Here is a 16926-nt window from a genome sequence, read left to right on the forward strand (position 1 = left end):
TCAGGAAATAAGGTTATTTAGTCTAGAATGCCATAGGATTCTATAGGCGTTTTTAGCAGGCATTTTAGGAGTAAATGGGTTAAACTAAGAAAAAATGTCATACCGATGACATGATCACCACATCTGTTCTTTACATCTGTTCTTTATCATCATAACATTGGTCTTTAGGATTGTTTGAGATGATGTCAATAGAGCTATTTTGTAACCAGATTCCTAATATACCGTACATGAAGACAGCAAAAATGCTCCTCTTGCTCCTTGCACTGACTGGCTGGCAGGAATACTAGCTGGTGAAAGAGGATATTATTCAAGTGGGCTGTGGTTAGGAGGGAAATCTCATAGGTCCCTACAATGTAATGTAATTGCAGGGTTTAGGCCTACTTGAGAGCTGAAGAGTGTGGACATTCAACATTTATTGACATGCTTGTGCTACGGTAGCACTATCACAAGTATGTGAAGTAATGACAAGATAAACAGTTCAAAGTCCATGGATTAAAGGTACTTTTGCAGGGATGTTTGGGGATTTGGCCTAAAAACGAAGTTTATTTGTTGATGTTTTTTTTAATGATTACAACTTGCCTGGAACCCAGCCTAGATTTACCCAAATAATTTGAGTTCGGGAAATTCGCTCTTTGTCCATTGACAAATCTCTATGCCCGACTCAGATTTATTCGGGCCAATCAAAAATCGTCTGGGTGGGCTTTATAAAATGACGGTGTGCATCTAAACGTGACATTAGGAATGCACTTCGGGTGTCGCTGTCTCATATCACCCCGTGATAGAACCGTCTTATTGCAGGGAAACGAGCTCAGGGCTCCACTGATTCGGTGACATGGTGAGATTCAGATTTTACCTTATTACATTGTCGCCCCCTCTGCTACGTTCCACTGCTAGCAACCTGGTGATTCAGGTTAAAGATCAGCACCCTCATAAGCGGGAGAAAAGTTTTTCAACCTGTGCACTTTTCTGTATTCTGCAGTTCTAGGCTTTGAACGTTTCTTTCATGACTGTTATTTAACCAATATCACTGAAAATGAATTACTTGCTCCCGCATAAACCGTCTGTGACATTATTTGACAATCAATATGTTTTCAATATTGTAGCTCGCCACGCTGTGGCGCCCTTCGTGGTTTGGCGTCCTGGGCAGTTGACCCTTGAAGTCGACGGTGGGGGCCCAAAAGACCATAGATCGGCCTGGCATGAGGTTTATACTAATTTTTTTAAGAAATTAAACCAATCCTCATGAATCACATGATTGGAATGACAATGAAATACTGTCACTAAATATCGAAGCCTAGGTTGACACAAAATTTACATTTACTTTTATAATGAATACCTATACTGCAGAATGTCCCTTCACATGCAAAACATGCAAAAACATTTGGCAAATATTTTAAAGGAATGAGAAATTACTGTTATGGTGTGCGTGACATTACTAGATGGGAAGTTGATTTTTTTATTTATTTTTTATTTATATAAATATATTGATGTACCAAAGTGACTGAAAGTAACCTGTAAGAAGCTGTATTTTCTCATTGAATTATTGGTCTGGACTTTGATATTTCTTAATTTGCACAAAGTCAGCAGCAGCAGCCTTCATGCAAGAGGTCAGTGTTCGCAGAGTAACTTTCCAGTCACTGTCACGGCACATTTTCTCAGGCCCCTTTCCATTTCTTTATTTGCACAGTCACCATCAGCAGCAGCTGCCTTCATGCCAGAGGTCAATGTTCGTAGACTTACTGTCTAGTCACTGTCACGGCACAGTCACATTTTTCTCAGACCCCTTTGCATTTCTTCATTTGCACAAAGTCACCAGCAGCAGCAGCCTTCATTTCAGAGGTCAATGTTCGCAGAGCCACTGGCTACAAAAACTCCTGCTGGCCCTGTCCAGCCACTTGTGCTCAGCCCCTTCTCTCAGCATGTGGCTTTCCTGGACAGGAGTGGTTGCAGCTCTGGCCCTGTTGACCACAGTGGCCCAGGCAGCGGTGGTCACCGAGAATGGCTACCCCATCATGTGGGAGAAGGCGCCGGCGGAGCTCAAAGACTTCCCCGCGGTGGACGCCGATGTGGTCACCATCGACCCCTGGGAGTACTTGCAGCGCATGGGGATGTACCGACTCATGCTGAACCACACAAACCAGTACATGGGCTGCATGGGTCCCGGCCCCAACGACAGCCCGCTGTGGGGGCTGCCGCTGCAACTGGGTTGGAAGCTGAAATCAGGTACTGGTGCAAAGACTAGCACTTTCAGACAATCAGGGACATCCAGTCATTCAGGCACATGGAGAGGTCAACCACATGCATTTTGTCCTTTCAATTGTAGCATATCATCATGTAGCAATATATATCATGTTTTATATGAGCATAATGTATCTAATAAATAACCTAATCTAATAAAATGTAAACTTACAACACATTATATGTGTATTAAAGTATGCAGACCATTAAGGATATACCCTGTTAGCGCAGAATTGTAATACATTATGTGTCTGCTTCAAAAGGTGCACAGCCAGGTTTTAACTCATTATGGGCTGTGTGAGGAGAAAATGACAAAGATGGACTTTAACCTTGTGTTGTTTTTGCTTTGATACTTTTGTTTTTGTAAGATCTTACACTTCTGAATGGACTCTTCTGTTAAAGCTTAACATAGTTCGTAATGACTACCACCCGGTGGCCCTGACTACAACAGAGATGATGCTTGGGGAAACTTCATTGGCTCATCCCTGTCAATCCCCCCCCCCCCCCCCCTTGAATTCGCTCCTAAAGCCAACAGGTCTAAAGACGACGCCATCTCCATACCGCACACCACCCTCAACGCTCAGACCATAATAAGTTCCTAAGTAACACAAACAGTTTGCCTAAACTGACAATTGAATACGCTTGCGTTGCGCTTTGAAAGTTGAACCAAGTTCAACGCTCAGCTTGTTCAACGCTAGTGTTACGCTAGCGCTGCAACCGTTCCTGCCGCTTGCGGCTGGTCAGTGTGATCCCTGCCTAACACTGGACCGTTCAGATTCTGAAATCAGGTAGATGCCCCTGTAGCCACAGTAGCCCACTATTTACCCACTCTTTTTCATCCTTCTTTCTTTATCTTTATAAATAGTTGGTGATCCCTCAGGACACCACTGCACAGGAATAAGATGAGCAACTAATGCTAAAGAAAGTACTCTTGACAGGTTGACCCAAGATATGAAATGTAGGTGACTGGAAGTATGAATTCACTGAACATTTTCAATGATTTCTTTTTTTACCAGGTCGGTTGGTGGACCCAACAGCAGCTAGTACCTGTGGTCAAGAGAGTGGTGATCCAATGTGTATCTCTCCCAAGAGCTGGTGGGCATGTATGTCATTTAAAGTTTCACCATAAATAGAAAATATATAGCATCCATATACATTAGATCCATGTTTTTCCAACCATCAGTGATCTCTTTAATCATGAATCATTATTTTACCAAAAAACAGCACATTTTCACGATAGCCTTTGCACTCCAATGCCACACAGGTGTGAACTACTACCTGTCTGTCATTCCATTCTTGGCTGCCGTACAGACAGGTTTGATTGGAGACGGAGACATCAAGATTACAGTCCAGAGCCCCCCGGAGGGCGCCGAAGACTATTGCACCAACTTTATGGACTGCTCTGCTAAATATCCAGATTTGATGTCCAAATGGGAAACCTTTTTCAAAGTAAAAGAGACACACTAACTGTACTTTTACAATTAATATTAGACCAGTGGTGATATTCTTTAATTTTTAAAGTCTGTATTTTTACAGTTTACCCAAAATCCATAAAGGTCCATATAAATATCTGTTTGTGTTTTGTTTGAATACAGATGTGTATAGGGTAAAGGATATCAACTAGAAAACAATGAAACAGATGGACAATGATGAATATGTTTTTCATGCTCATATATTTTTCTCTCTTTCTTCAGACAGTGAAAGCAGCGAGTGAATCAGAAGCCACAGACTTGGAGAAGAGGAACCAGATCCTGAGCACCATGTGGGCCGCACAGCAAGCCTCTCTACAGCAGGCCACAACAAGCTGCTCAGAGCGGTAAACCACCGTAATTTCCCAACTATTAGCTACGGCTTATACATTGATTTTACAAAATTTCTTCAGCTAGGAGGTTAATACACGGGGGCGGTTAAAATGATATTGATACGGTTTTGTTTCTTTTAACTTAACATACAGTATAACACTGTCTTGCGGCTTATACACAATGCGGCTAATACAAAGGAAATGAATGACTGTACTGTACTGTAGTACGGCTCTTAATGCAGGCCCTATGCTCAATTATAACCCACTGCAGTAAGAAGTTATGGTTGGAGTTTAAAAACTGCTGGAGGTGGACTGAAATGAGAAAGCCTCTATATGCATCTGTCTCTGTAGCATCACTCCTGAACATGACCTGGTCTTGTGTTTGTCTTACATGACCTTTAACCTTTAACTGACATATCAATGCTGACCCACAGGCAGAAGTCCTATTCCAAACCAGAAATTTCCTTCGCTGTGAGCTGGGTGAGCTCGGCCGACTACGTCAGCGCAGCGTACTTTCAGTCCAACATGGAGAAGTCGGGGCGGTTCATGACCCCGCTGCCCAGTCGAATGCTGACCGATGCCGACAGCCCTCCTAACGTGCCGGACCTGAGCACCGAGGAGAACCACGCGCTCTACATCTTTAGCTGGATGAACAGCGTCAACAAACTACTGGGTGAGGGACATTAACTCTGGGAACATTATAAACACTATTGGAGGGTGTGGTGGTGGGATTCATGGCTAGTGTGTGAAAGACTGGTATTATTTAGGGGTGTACAAGGTGACCACTTATTCATACCAGTGGAAAAAGGCATGTAAGAACATAACAAACGTTTATACCTTTAGGGTTGCATCACATGTGGCCATAAGCAGACAATTAGTCTGTGCATACATCTTACAGACACAGTTAGATCTGTCCTGTACAAAGTTGAACATTGGAGGGGTTCGTACTAAAGCATCAGAGTCTCAACAGAACCTAGACTACTTTCTGTCTCGGAAAAGGTGACAAAATAATGAATCACTTAACATCTAAGATGTTTCTATATGCATTCATAAATTATTTACAATGTCATCATTTACAATAGATAACACTATTATAAAGTGTTATGTTGTAAGAAACTGATGACTAACAGAACCCTGTTTGTATAAACAGAACCGGCAATGTGCTGTTTATACAGGTGTTTCTATTGCATTAATTCCAGCAGCGTATGTATCTTGTGTATCTTTAGAGTATTGGTAGTACATTCTAGTACATTTTGCTTAAAGGTGCAGTCAGTGATTGCGCAGGAAGTCGCATTTGTTTATGTTTATATTTAAATTTATCAGCAGATGCTTTTTTCCAAAACAACATACATTATTTCTTTTAACCAAAAATCAAACAAAACACCAAAGAAGTTCATCCCTCCCTTCAGTATTCCCAGAGAAACTCGACACAACATTTTGCTTTTGTTTGGTGGACAGGCTGCCCCCTCTTTTTTTGTTTCCAGTTTTTGGACCATGGGCTACAGCGACCAGGTTTCTTAATAGTGTATTCATGGAATGGGCAGCTAGCAGAGTTTTTTGCTGAATGTGACAAAAATGTTATGGGCTTGGGTCGCTGACTGTACCTTTAATATCTTACAGTAAGTGAAATAAATTCTGTGTGCTACTTCTTACAATGCTCTAACCAAAGGCCCTGATAGAACTTCTGTGCTTCTCCACCAGTAGTTTACCTTATCCAAAAGGTTTTTTTGTTTTTGTTTCTACGAACAAAATGTATTCCACATGTTTCTGGTGAACATGTGGAATAAGTCCATGTGTTCCGACGAAGCGCGGGAGAAAGGCAGGCAACTTCTGGATGATCTGATACTGAACCCGAAATTTGCAGTCTCTGGCCTTCTCTCCATCCTGACCGGAATGGCAACCAGCTGCTGATGTTGCTGCCACAACGTTCCAGCAATGTTCTCAAACAAGATCAGCGCCAGCTCTAATATTCTGACAGACCAATTGTGATGACAGATCCAACAACTTTCTTAAATAAAACTACTTTTCAAAACTGTGATTTGTCATGTCATATAAATAATACAAAAGGCTGAAAAAAAACCAACAAAATAAACTTTGCAATATAAACCAGAATGTATGTAACGCTAAGACAACATTATCATATTACAATTTATTACATGTATTATATGCAGAACAATATGATAAATTATTGCATAGACTTTTATCTGTTTAGTACATTCATGCTCCATCTCAAATTCTACAGTTAGTTAAAAGGTGTTTTGCTTTCCTTTCACTGTGCTGCGCAGAACTGTCGCGTCTTGGACCTTTTTCCTAATGAACTCAAGTTCATCCTCATCGATGTATTCATATTCATGGGAGTCATCATCCAAGTCATCCACTTCTGGCTCTTGAGGGATATCCTTACTTTTCACGGTGGCAACTAGAAATGATTATGTAAAGCCAAAATCACTCTACAATATCTTACCAATCTTTAAACAGAAAAACTCAGGAAATGGCTAAAAATGTAGGGATCATTAGGGACTGTTATTTGATGAGGCAAAGTAAAAAAAAAAATCACAATCCCCACCTGTAATGGGCTGAAAGACTGGAGGTATGGATGACCTCCTCTCACTGCTTACTGCAATGGTATTCCTCTTCAGCCTTGGAAATGTGTCAGATGCCATCGACCCTGGTTTGGGGGAATTGCAATGCGGACTCTGCATTGACAGACACAAAGTTTTATTTGCTGAAATGAGGGAACATCTGATATTTGATATTTGTCACTATCATAACACTGTTTGCCCTTGAATATCTAAAGCCCCTTTTTTATATAGAATTAATGTACCATTGCATGGATCACGTGACAGTTATTATCAAGTTAAAAGTGCCTGATGGCTGCACCGCAAATGCAAAAGCCTCACTGTCATACACCTACATGACCAGTAGAGGACAGCATAATCCTAGTAAATCAAACAAAGTCATTTATGTCAATTTTACAGTTTCCAGTATAACTTTCGGAGGGCCTTTACTGTAGTTTTCACTCTTTATACCTCTCACTGATTCTTTGACCACTCTCTACCTACAAAACATTTTGGATTCACCATACTGTAGTATGGGAAGAGCTACATCCAAGAGCCGTGGCCTACTGGTTAGCACTTCGGACCTGTAACCGGAGGGTTGCCGGTTCGAACCCCGACCAGTAGGCACGGCTGAAGTGCCCTTGAGCAAGGCAACTAACCACTCACTGCTCCCCGCCGCTGCGATGCAGGCAGCTCACTGTGCCGGGATTAGTGTGTGCTTCACCTCACTGTGTGTACACTGTGTGTTTCACTAATTCACAGATTGGGATAAATGCAGGGACTAAATTTCCCTCATCAAAAAAGTATATATACTTATATACATCCTAGTCACTGACCTTTGGGGAGCTGGAAGGGATTGGCTTGTTCGGTCTGGGCGGCTTCACCATGGGTTGCTTGATCTTAATCTTGGGCGGTCGTGGTGGGGGCTGCAGATTGGCCACGGCGTACCTGCGGAGATTGTAGTAGCAGTCCTCACCGATCTCCTCCACAACGGCGTGCCCGACAGGCTGCTCGGCACCCGTGGCCGGGCCTTCCCACTTCTGCTGCAGCTGGACAGTCATTTTGGTGCGGTTCACCGGCACCTCCCAGCACTCCGACAGGTCCAAAGTGGACACCAGCAGGTGGGGATCAGTGATCTCTTCCTCCACCTGCAGCCCCGATGCCGCGGCTAAAATGTCCTCCTTCACCGCGAGGTCCCGCACGGACACCTTGACATTGAAGGGCAGGGGGAACCCGTGGCAGATATCGCCAATGGTGTACTGTCGCTTGTCGTGTATGACCTCCACAAAGCCACCATCCAGGTACATAGGGATCTGCACGTCTTTGTGGCTCTTCCCCTCGATCTTCATGCAGGCCAGCATGTCGGCCATCTTGTCCTCGCCATTCTCTGAGCCCTGGCCAGTGCTGCTGGTGGATTTCTTCTTTATCAGGAACTGGTCCCCGACCTGCACGGGGGACTGGCCCTGGAAGTAGTGTGACTCGAAAGCCCTGGTGGCCACCACGTGGAGCTGCTCGGTGCTACTCTGTGCCCTCTCCAGGTCATACGCAGTGGGGAACTCCCGTGGTCGCCGCTTGAACCGGCCCTTGTAGGACGAGGGCACCAGGAAGCGCCTCTGTTCGCCTCGACGTGTCTCCGACGCCAGAACTCGCTTGGCCTCGAAGGCGCGTTGGATCACAACCTGCTTGGAGTGGCAGATGAACGCTAGCTCCTCCGGAACGTGCCACGGCTTCTCGATGACTTCGGCCACCACGGGGAATGTGTCCATGGGCTTTTTGAACACGTCCTTCAGGGACAAGGGCTGCACGAAAACTGCTGAGTCGTGTTGCTCTGTTACATCCACAACGTCCACGTCCAAGTTCGGTGGAATGAGGACCACATCCTTTCGAACTGTGGGAAAAATATTCAAATTCCACATTTAAAGACTGTGATGTTTGTCACAGTGTGTGCAGGGTATCCTCTCAGCGACAGTGCAGAAAAAGCATGGCAGAAATAGATATTCTCATTTATCAGCTAGTGTCTGACATGAATGCTCCTAGTTAATTTAAAGCTTTGAACACTGTTCTCTCATGTACCTTTCCAGTAAATGAGAAATTTGTTATCAATTCCAGCACAGTGCTTGTGGTCTAATGACGAAACATCAAAACATCATTTAAATTCACTCCTCTACTTCTGAGGGGAGGGGGGGGGGGGGACATTCATGAAGTTAATGGCCTCAAAACATTTCTGTTTTCATGTTCGTTGGTCACAAACATTAAAAACGTATTTGTGCTGTCTGGTGTGGAACAGGGGTAAAAATACAGAATTCAATTACTGTACATGTCTATCATCATGTCTCACACAATTAAAAGACTTCCCTTTCTTCCCACCAGAAACTTTCAAAGGAAAAATCGAAAGCAAACACAAACGAAAGCAAGGCCTCGGGGACTTACATTTCATTATAGCCTGTATTTCATGTACTGGAGTGAGAGTCAGTTCGCCTTTGTAGTCCTCCAGTGGGTCTGGTAAAATATCATCTTTCAGGTGTGTCGACTTCACTTTGGTCACAGTCCTTGTCCGCCCAGTGGACATCTTCCACTCAGCCAGTTCCTTCAGAGTGTAGAATTGGCTGTCGTCACACTCATAGAATTCACCTTTCACAGAGAGTTTGAGCGCAAAACGGCGCTTAAGCTCGCTCTGCGCGAGCTCACAGTCGACACACTCATGGTCCTCGACCGTCTTGAGGCCTGTGATTCGGAAACTTGCCCCTTTTTTGATCGTTCCATCTGGGTGGTCCAGGTCGTCAGCTGTGTAGAACACAGGATGGCCCAGTCTGTGAGAGCTGATTCGGAGTGACTCTGCGATCTCCTGAATACTACAGTATGGCTGTCTGTCTTTCACCATCCTGAAAAGACCTGGAACAGACAGAAGGCCAGAATTTCTGCTAGTTAGGCAGTTTTTTTAATGAGAAGATTTTTTGAAGTGGTTCCACTAAATTTCATTTGAAGAACTGAATGAGTTCCCAGGTTGCAATCCTTGACATTATATCTCTTTTAACATTTATTAAGTGAAATGGAATCTGTTACGTAGAATTAACAGTGTCGCAAAATTAATATCCATTTTAATGAATTCTCGGGGTTTTCTTGCCTCCAAAAGATTAACAGAGTAGGAGGAAAAGGCCATGTTACTACTTCCATTTTTATTATCAGGAAAATGTCATCTTTGCAATTTATGGACCATGACACATTATTACAAATTAAAAGACCTTAACATACCTGGGTAGTCCAAGGGAAGGTCAACCGTAATGCCATTGGATCCCTTGGCAATGAACCTAGTGATCCTGATCTCAATGACCTTGATAAGATCACCATTTGAAAGGCAACATTCTCTCCCATACATCTCATAAACAGATCCTGAAGGAGACCCATAAGGCAGAAAAGTATGGTTTAGAGGGACATTTATGCTGTTTATGTTTAACATACACTTTACTAACATACACTTATTTTACACTGTTATTTACAGAGTTATGTGAAAGTGAAAGTAATCAAATTTAAATATGTCAAATGCATTTCATTTAAGGCCATTCTTTTCAAGACTTACAGAGTCTTAGAGGAACAAGAATCCATTTAATTAAACTCAAAGCTCCTCTGCTGAAATCGTCAAGGGACAGCGAAATGGTGCAGTAGGTATGACACTACTATCACCATGTGTTATTTTGTGAAATCCAACACCCAACAAGGTATTTATTTCAGCCATCAAAATAACAATGTTTGCTGACTTTGCTAGTTTGTCTGAAAGAGGGAGTTTTTTGTCAAGTAAAAAACTAAATGGCTTTACATAGAATCGCTAGGCTTTTCTTTGCCTGAGGTACATTTCAGAACTGCTGTTTAATTAGATTCATGCATTTATTAAAATACTGTAATAACCAACTAAGATTACTGTCATTCTAAAGGCATTAGGCAACATCCAAAAAGCTTGGAAAAACAGAGATTTAAGATAATCATAAACCCTTCACCAACAATAGCAAACCACACAGTCATTATTTACTTGGGTTTTATTGGAGATAAAACTGTTTCTAAATTATAGTACCCATTACATCCTCAGGCATTCAAAAGCATTCAAAGGGGCAAGCCTTAAAAATGACTGTCATAAGACTATATCCCTCCTCATATTAGTTTCAATAAAGAAATGGCAGAATATAAAGATGCATAAGTAGTATTGACAGTATTAAGGCATAAAGACTGGTATTTAATGCGAGCATAAATACAAATAATTTAAATTATGAGAAAACAAAACTTATCAGTGAAGCAATTTTCGGGGGGAAAAAACAAAAAAACAATAGTAGGCCTACACATGTTCACAGGTGATAATCATACCTTGGACATAGATGCCTGACTGGATCTGCAGGATCCTCGGCAGACATCTGGGATCCACAGATCGGGTGAACTCATCCAGGGTCATCGACATTCTTACCTCACTGTCTGTTCACACGGCAGAAGCCTCTCAGGAAGCCAACTCTGAGGGAAAAGCCCACGCTGCACATGAGTGTGTATTGTGTGTATGTGTGTTACCACGGAGCACTGCCAGCCACTAACTTGCCATGGCTAGGGGCCAGTGAGCTGACCATGGTAAGGTGTGTGTGTGTGTGCCCGTGTTGCCAGTCCCAAAGCGTCCCTTCTCCGCACTATCTGCCTTTGCGCTGAGAAAGCCGAACGGTCACTGAAACGCGCAGCGACAAGGCACTGTGCGGCAGCCAGCTGTGTGTGTGGTGCAGCTACAGGAAGTCAACGGCTGTCTGACAACCACAGCTCACAGAGTAGATTGTCTCAGTGGGAATCCAACAATGCACTTGAGTTGCTGCTGTCATTTGCATGCAGACAATTGTTCACAACCATGCTTTAGAAACATTAGCTGACCTGAGATGCTATTACCAGAGAGTATTATCAAGACTGTTATACTGTGTTAATTTGACCAATTAATAAGATGATAAACCTTGCGCTCTACGTGGAAGAAATTGTATGGAATAAAATATGTTGAAAAATACACAGCTAAGAGATATTACAGCCATTTACACTATAAATGACACACAACTTTTCAGTACATATTTTTTTTTTTTTATTCAAAGACTTTTTTTTTTACTATTTTAGAGTTACAGCCAGTAAGCCAACTACTACAGATGGAAAGATGAGACATGATTTAAACTTCACATAATTAATTGTTTTCTTTTCTTTTTTTAAAATGTGCATTCAGTTCTGATGCCAACATAGCTGGCTGTGCATTACTTTCATTGGCTTTAGTCCTAATATGCCATGCCTAATACTGTACACTCAATTTCTCTGTGTTTCTCTCAAAAACTTCCTAATACAGTTGTGAAAACATCAGAAAAAATAGAACTCTTAGGTCTCTTCTTGACCTTATGGTAACCTATGTTGAGTGGGTAGAATTCACAATCATTTACATGACCTGACCACTGTAACATCACGGTGAAGGATAAAACATGAACTAAAAAACATTCTATAACCAAAACCAAAGCAATAAAAAAACAACTTTAAAAACAAAAAGCTACAATTAATGTGTACATTTTGAATTCAGAGTAAACAGGGAATGACAATGATTGTTTTTAGCCTTCAAAAAGGAATGCAAAGTAAACAACAATAAATACAAACAATGTGCTTATCCATATAGACATATGTACATAAGTCTTTGGCTTATGATTAATATCTGCTACAAAACAAAAATAAAAACAAGGTCAGCCATCAGTGCACAATACGGACATTACCAAGCCAATGTTACACGTTAGCACTTGCACTGTATTTATCCATAAAAAGCGCATTTTTTTTTCTTTCACATTTGTGATGGATTTATATCATAGATATAAATATAGATATAGATAGATATCATTATATATTGTTCATGGACAATAATGGCAATATAGAAGAAAACATTTTAGCATGCAATACACTGACTGGCATTAGAATTACCCTTTTACAATGGCTGCACAATTTATTTTTTCTTTAAAAACACGAAAAAAAATAAAAACAAAACAACAATTAAACCTTTAAAATGCAAACAAATAAAAGACATGAAGCAAACAAGGCCTTGTGGCCAGCACTTGATTCTGTGGCACTCAACACGGTATAATACAATTGAGACATTTACAAGCCACACACATCATACGCCCAGTACACATAGAGAACGTTTATGTCTTAAAAAAAAAAAAAAAAATGAGCTAACAGCCTCGTTAAAAAAACAAAACAAAAAGAGAGCGAAGCGGCGGACCCAAGAATGGGTGTTCAAATGGGAACGCTGCACAGCAATATACTTCTCGCCCTGGTCCTCCTTACGACGTCTCAATGTACTCCAAAGCAAGGTCATAACAGAAGCGATACTGTTCCTGTAGATGAAAAAGAATAGAAGAGGAGGGGGAAATTAGTGAAGCAGGCACTTGCAGAATGATATTGTTACACCAACACTTCAAAGAGGTTTCCATGCAACAAAAATGTAACAATTTTGCAATGTGATGGGAAGAGTCAGAATTTTGGCCAAATCAAAAACTTTAAGTAGGGATGGTTCAATGAAAAAAAAACTCTTGCAAAAGCTTTTTTATTTTTTTTACAGGCTCAGATCTGAACAGCACAGGGGTGCTTTTCACAATGCATTGCTCTCGCAGCGGAAGTGGTAATCTCACGTTTGCCTCAAGTTTGATCTCAAGGCATCATCGCAGCTTCTTCAGCTTCAAAGCACATTAGCACGAGCACACTTACAAACTCAGACAATTGTGTTATGGACTATATAGACGACTGACAACTTGTTTTCTGCCTTTCTTTCCCTTAAAGAATAAAAAGTCCCATTTGGATCAATAGAGAAAACACTTTGGGGACTGGCTTTAGATGAAGAATTTGATGGCAGAACAGATATGGTGTTGATCTTTCTCTTCTAAAGTCCCATTCTATCATATCGCAACCAACTACAAATAAGCACTCCCAAAAAATCCTATTAAAACAAAATTTCAGTGGCAAAGTCCACGTAAATTGATCAGAAGATCATTTAATTTATTTGCAGGGGTGTTTCACCGAGTCAGATGTGCCTATCCAGATAACTTCAGAATGTGAAATGTTCATTTTAATTGGCTCCAGGTATTGGGAGTTTTCATATTTTAGACTTCACAGATTTCTGGCTTAGCCATTCTTGCTTTGTCACCGTCACTGCTCCCTCCCCACCCCCTCCCCCAGTTTAGAGGGCAGTGGCGCAAAAAGTGGGTATGCGCTATATGCGGCGCATAGGGGCGCAGCTCCATGGGGGCGCCAAAGCGATGGTAAAAAAAATATATATATATTTGGTATTTTCTATATGTAGCTACTGCTGTCCGTTTCTAAATAATTTCAACTTTTTCTCAATGTTCTATAACATTTTAGAGGGCGCCAAAGCGATGGTAAAAAAAATATATATATATTTGGTATTTTCTATATGTAGCTACTGCTGTCCGTTTCTAAATAATTTCAACTTTTTCTCAATGTTCTATAACATTTTAGAGGACTAACAGGCTAGAGTAGGCGCCCTCTCACATAAGATTCCATTATAGAATTTTGACATAGAAGAGGGAGTGGGGGCGCCGTGAGCGCTGGGCGAGCAGATAGGCCTACGAGTAGTGAGTTGCCGTCTATGGAAAAAGATGGATACAGCAAAAAAAAGCTGTTGACGACTAAAAATAGAAAAAGAAAGAGGGAAAAGGAGATGGCATGTCATGCAACAGCAGTTAAATAAGTGGACGGTGAAAGGCAACAGGTAGGATTTAAAGTGATGACGTCTGTACTTGGAGGCTTGCAAATATGAATGTTAAAAGACTTTGCGTTTGTTAAGCATAATGCCGATTGAAACATAGCCTATTCCATTCAGATAGCTAGGTGGCTACCATGCTCATACTGCACTTTTAATGGCCAACTGCAAACAGAAATGTCATGCTAGCAGTAACTCATTACATTTTTCCATATCCTAACAATGAAGGCTCCTTGTAATAACTTAATATTGTGTTGTCAATGTGGTGCAAACAAACAAGGCTAGAGTGCCTATCAGCCTTATCCATTGTGAGCATTAGCTGGCAAAAGGACGTTATGAGAACCGTTTAGACTCTCTTAAAGTGGCAATGCACCATTTAAATTACTTATCAAGTATAACATCAAGTTAAACATCAAATTGGCAGCATTTCTTTAAAAACATATTCAATAGACACTAATACACAGTAATAGTGTAAATTATTGGTCTTTTGTTTTGCTTTAGTTTGTGTTTTTTTTTTTTTTTTTTGGGGGGGGGGGGGGGGGGGCAATATTGTTGTTGCATACCCCTCAAAAATGGGTAGTTGCGCCCCTGTTAGAGGGTACTGAGGGAGTAACATTACTCACTGGGCTGTCCACCATGTTGGGCTTGCTGTTCCTCAGCGTTTTGACGGCGTGGAACACGTCCACCACATTCTGCCTCTTGATCATCTCACACACAATGCTGATGGCACAGAACATTCCACTGCGTCCTCCACCATTCCTGCACAGACAGATCCGAGTTAGACAGCGCTTCTGAGAGTGTATGAGTATGTGGGGTTTCTGTGGGTGCTAATTTGTTAAGGTTAGTTCCTTGCATCTGTAATGGCCATAATAGGTATAGGCTGTAACCAGTTGGTGTGATTTTAAAGATTCACACTTCATGTGTGAGATTATAAGCATGTTGTGGTGGTGTGTCTGTGTCTGTGTATATGCATGAGCATGTGTAGTGCTACACTATACAGGCAGTGAATTACCATCAGCCTGTGTTAAATGTGTGTGTGTGTGTGTGTGTGTGTGTGTGTGTGGGGGGGGGGGGGGGTGAGAGCATGCCAGTGTGAGTACAGAGTTGCGGTTAGGATGTGGACGGAAAGTTTATCTGAGGGTGTATGATGACCGACAACTCACCCAACTCATACTCACCAATCTCTTATGATCTTATGTGAGCCTGTGAGTGTGTCCTTTATATTATTGTGTGTGTGTGTGTGTGTGTGTGTGTGTGTGTGTGTGTGTGTGTGTGTGTGTGACCATAGACTGGTGCGTTGGTGTACTCACAGGCAGTGTACCACGGTGCGTCCCTCGCCCTCCTCGCACTCGTCCTGCCACTTGTCCACCTGGAGGATGAGCTTGAGGAAGGAGCGCTTGGATGCCGGAACCTCCCTGTGCGCTGCCCAGCCCAAATACTGAAACTGCCTCACCATCAGGTAACCCTCCTGAGGCTGCAACAACACACATAATAAGCACACATCACACACACAAAAATACCTTAAAGATCCTCTCCAATTGTGTAGGGGCAGGTCATAAAACCAATAACTATAACGGCATAATCCGGGAATGTCAACAACTATAGGATGCAAATATGTAAACAACTACTTAAGACTGATATATGTACAACAGAGTTAGAGAGTTACAATTGTGACATGAGGTGCAATACTCACTCTGGTCAGGTTACATATTCTGAAAAGACGACTGATGACATCACAATCCATGGAGCAGGACATACATTCAACTTGAACAGGGCCATACCGAAGCATACCTTCCTCTGGCCAATACTGTGGGCAACCCTGGAGCAGAGCACAGAAGAATGATCAAAATGGCTTCAGTTGGATCACAGATGTCTTAAAATTGCTAAAATAAACTATGATCAAAATGTAAACATATCATAAATTACTGACAGTCAGAGTTATACTTTTTACGCCATTTTAAATGATGCTATATGTGGTGAGAGCGCCAGGAAATTGTGAGGCCTATTTACTGAAAGAGGTGTTAAAAAACACCCCCACTCCTTTGGAGAAAAAGAAAACAGGTGCAGCGTTCTCTCTTTCAACATGACTGGCGCAATGTCAACTTGTCTGGACACCTGTGATGCATGTAAAAATCTGAAACAGTTCTAAAGACATATTCAATAAACCTCAACCCCTCAACGACACACTACAGTGTACATATATCTTACATAATTTCCCTTAGTTTAAAGATCAATCTTGGAATTTTTAGTCTTGAATCATTCTGACTTCCAATAACTTAAGTCTTGAGGATAGTACCTCCTCTTCCTGACAGTATGTTGTGAGAGTCAGTGGTTGTGTGTGTGTGTGTCATCATGACTAACCTGTGCCAGGTCAATCTCATTCAGCATGACTATCGATGTGCAACCGTAGTCGTAGACAAGCCTCCAGAAGTCTTTCACTGTGTTGGGCAAAGGGTGCTGAGTCACGATGAAGGCAGCCGGCTGTCTGTAGCTCTACAGGATGAAGAGCATTGGGAAGAAGGACAAGGAATACATTTTTATGGGGACATTTTACGACTAAAATAAAAAAAAGACTC

General features: G+C 41.9%; 3 protein-coding genes across 5 annotated transcripts in view; 1 reads left to right on the forward strand and 2 right to left on the reverse strand.

The window, feature by feature from the left end:
- The first annotated feature begins 1919 nt into the window (after positions 1–1919).
- Positions 1920–6039, forward strand: leg1.1 (liver-enriched gene 1, tandem duplicate 1). Its single transcript, XM_076271871.1, has 6 exons — positions 1920–2223; positions 3255–3341; positions 3503–3687; positions 3933–4054; positions 4474–4719; positions 5806–6039. Exons 1-6 carry the CDS (start codon positions 1920–1922, stop codon positions 5948–5950), a joined length of 1089 nt encoding a protein of 362 aa, XP_076127986.1. The 3' UTR covers positions 5951–6039.
- A 134-nt stretch (positions 6040–6173) lies between these two features.
- On the reverse strand, positions 6174–11348 carry themis (thymocyte selection associated). The gene is made up of 6 exons (XM_076272280.1): positions 10951–11348; positions 9850–9987; positions 9028–9489; positions 7434–8485; positions 6606–6735; positions 6174–6458 (listed from the first exon to the last, which is right to left on the reverse strand). Exons 1-6 carry the CDS (start codon positions 11039–11041, stop codon positions 6286–6288), a joined length of 2046 nt encoding a protein of 681 aa, XP_076128395.1. The 5' UTR covers positions 11042–11348; the 3' UTR covers positions 6174–6285.
- Positions 11349–11678: 330 nt separating this feature from the next.
- The window catches only part of ptprk (protein tyrosine phosphatase receptor type K), a 132634-nt gene continuing 127386 nt past the window's right edge, over positions 11679–16926 (reverse strand). For all 3 annotated transcript variants that reach the window (XM_076272965.1, XM_076272964.1, XM_076272963.1), the window contains 5 exons: positions 16712–16843; positions 16044–16169; positions 15661–15824; positions 14974–15109; positions 11679–12968 (listed from right to left, as the gene is read on the reverse strand). In XM_076272965.1, coding sequence (XP_076129080.1) covers positions 12915–12968; positions 14974–15109; positions 15661–15824; positions 16044–16169; positions 16712–16843 — 612 coding nt within the window. In that variant the 3' untranslated portion in view covers positions 11679–12914. The remainder of the gene's footprint in view (positions 12969–14973; positions 15110–15660; positions 15825–16043; positions 16170–16711; positions 16844–16926) is intronic.

Source organism: Alosa pseudoharengus, unplaced genomic scaffold, assembly GCF_046254945.1.
Source record: "Alosa pseudoharengus isolate Yale_2024_CS ecotype anadromous, Long Island Sound unplaced genomic scaffold, YU_APseudo_1.1 YU_APseudo_1.1_scf_7, whole genome shotgun sequence".
Lineage (NCBI taxonomy): Eukaryota > Metazoa > Chordata > Actinopteri > Clupeiformes > Clupeidae > Alosa > Alosa pseudoharengus.

What these genes read in the sequence shown, in the direction of transcription:
- themis (XM_076272280.1), bottom strand. Translation starts at nt 11,041, where the DNA reads ATGTCGATGACCCTGGATGAGTTCACCCGATCTGTGGATCCCAGATGT. An exon ending in GTCAGGCATCTATGTCCAAG is followed by an intron (nt 9,988 to 10,950) that starts GTATGATTATCA and finishes GGTCTCCTTCAG; the next exon opens with GATCTGTTTATGAGATGTAT. An exon ending in CCTTCCCTTGGACTACCCAG is followed by an intron (nt 9,490 to 9,849) that starts GTATGTTAAGGT and finishes TGTCTGTTCCAG; the next exon opens with GTCTTTTCAGGATGGTGAAA.
- leg1.1 (XM_076271871.1), top strand. Translation starts at nt 1,920, where the DNA reads ATGTGGCTTTCCTGGACAGGAGTGGTTGCAGCTCTGGCCCTGTTGACC. An exon ending in GGGTTGGAAGCTGAAATCAG is followed by an intron (nt 2,224 to 3,254) that starts GTACTGGTGCAA and finishes TTTTTTTACCAG; the next exon opens with GTCGGTTGGTGGACCCAACA. An exon ending in AATGGGAAACCTTTTTCAAA is followed by an intron (nt 3,688 to 3,932) that starts GTAAAAGAGACA and finishes CTCTTTCTTCAG; the next exon opens with ACAGTGAAAGCAGCGAGTGA.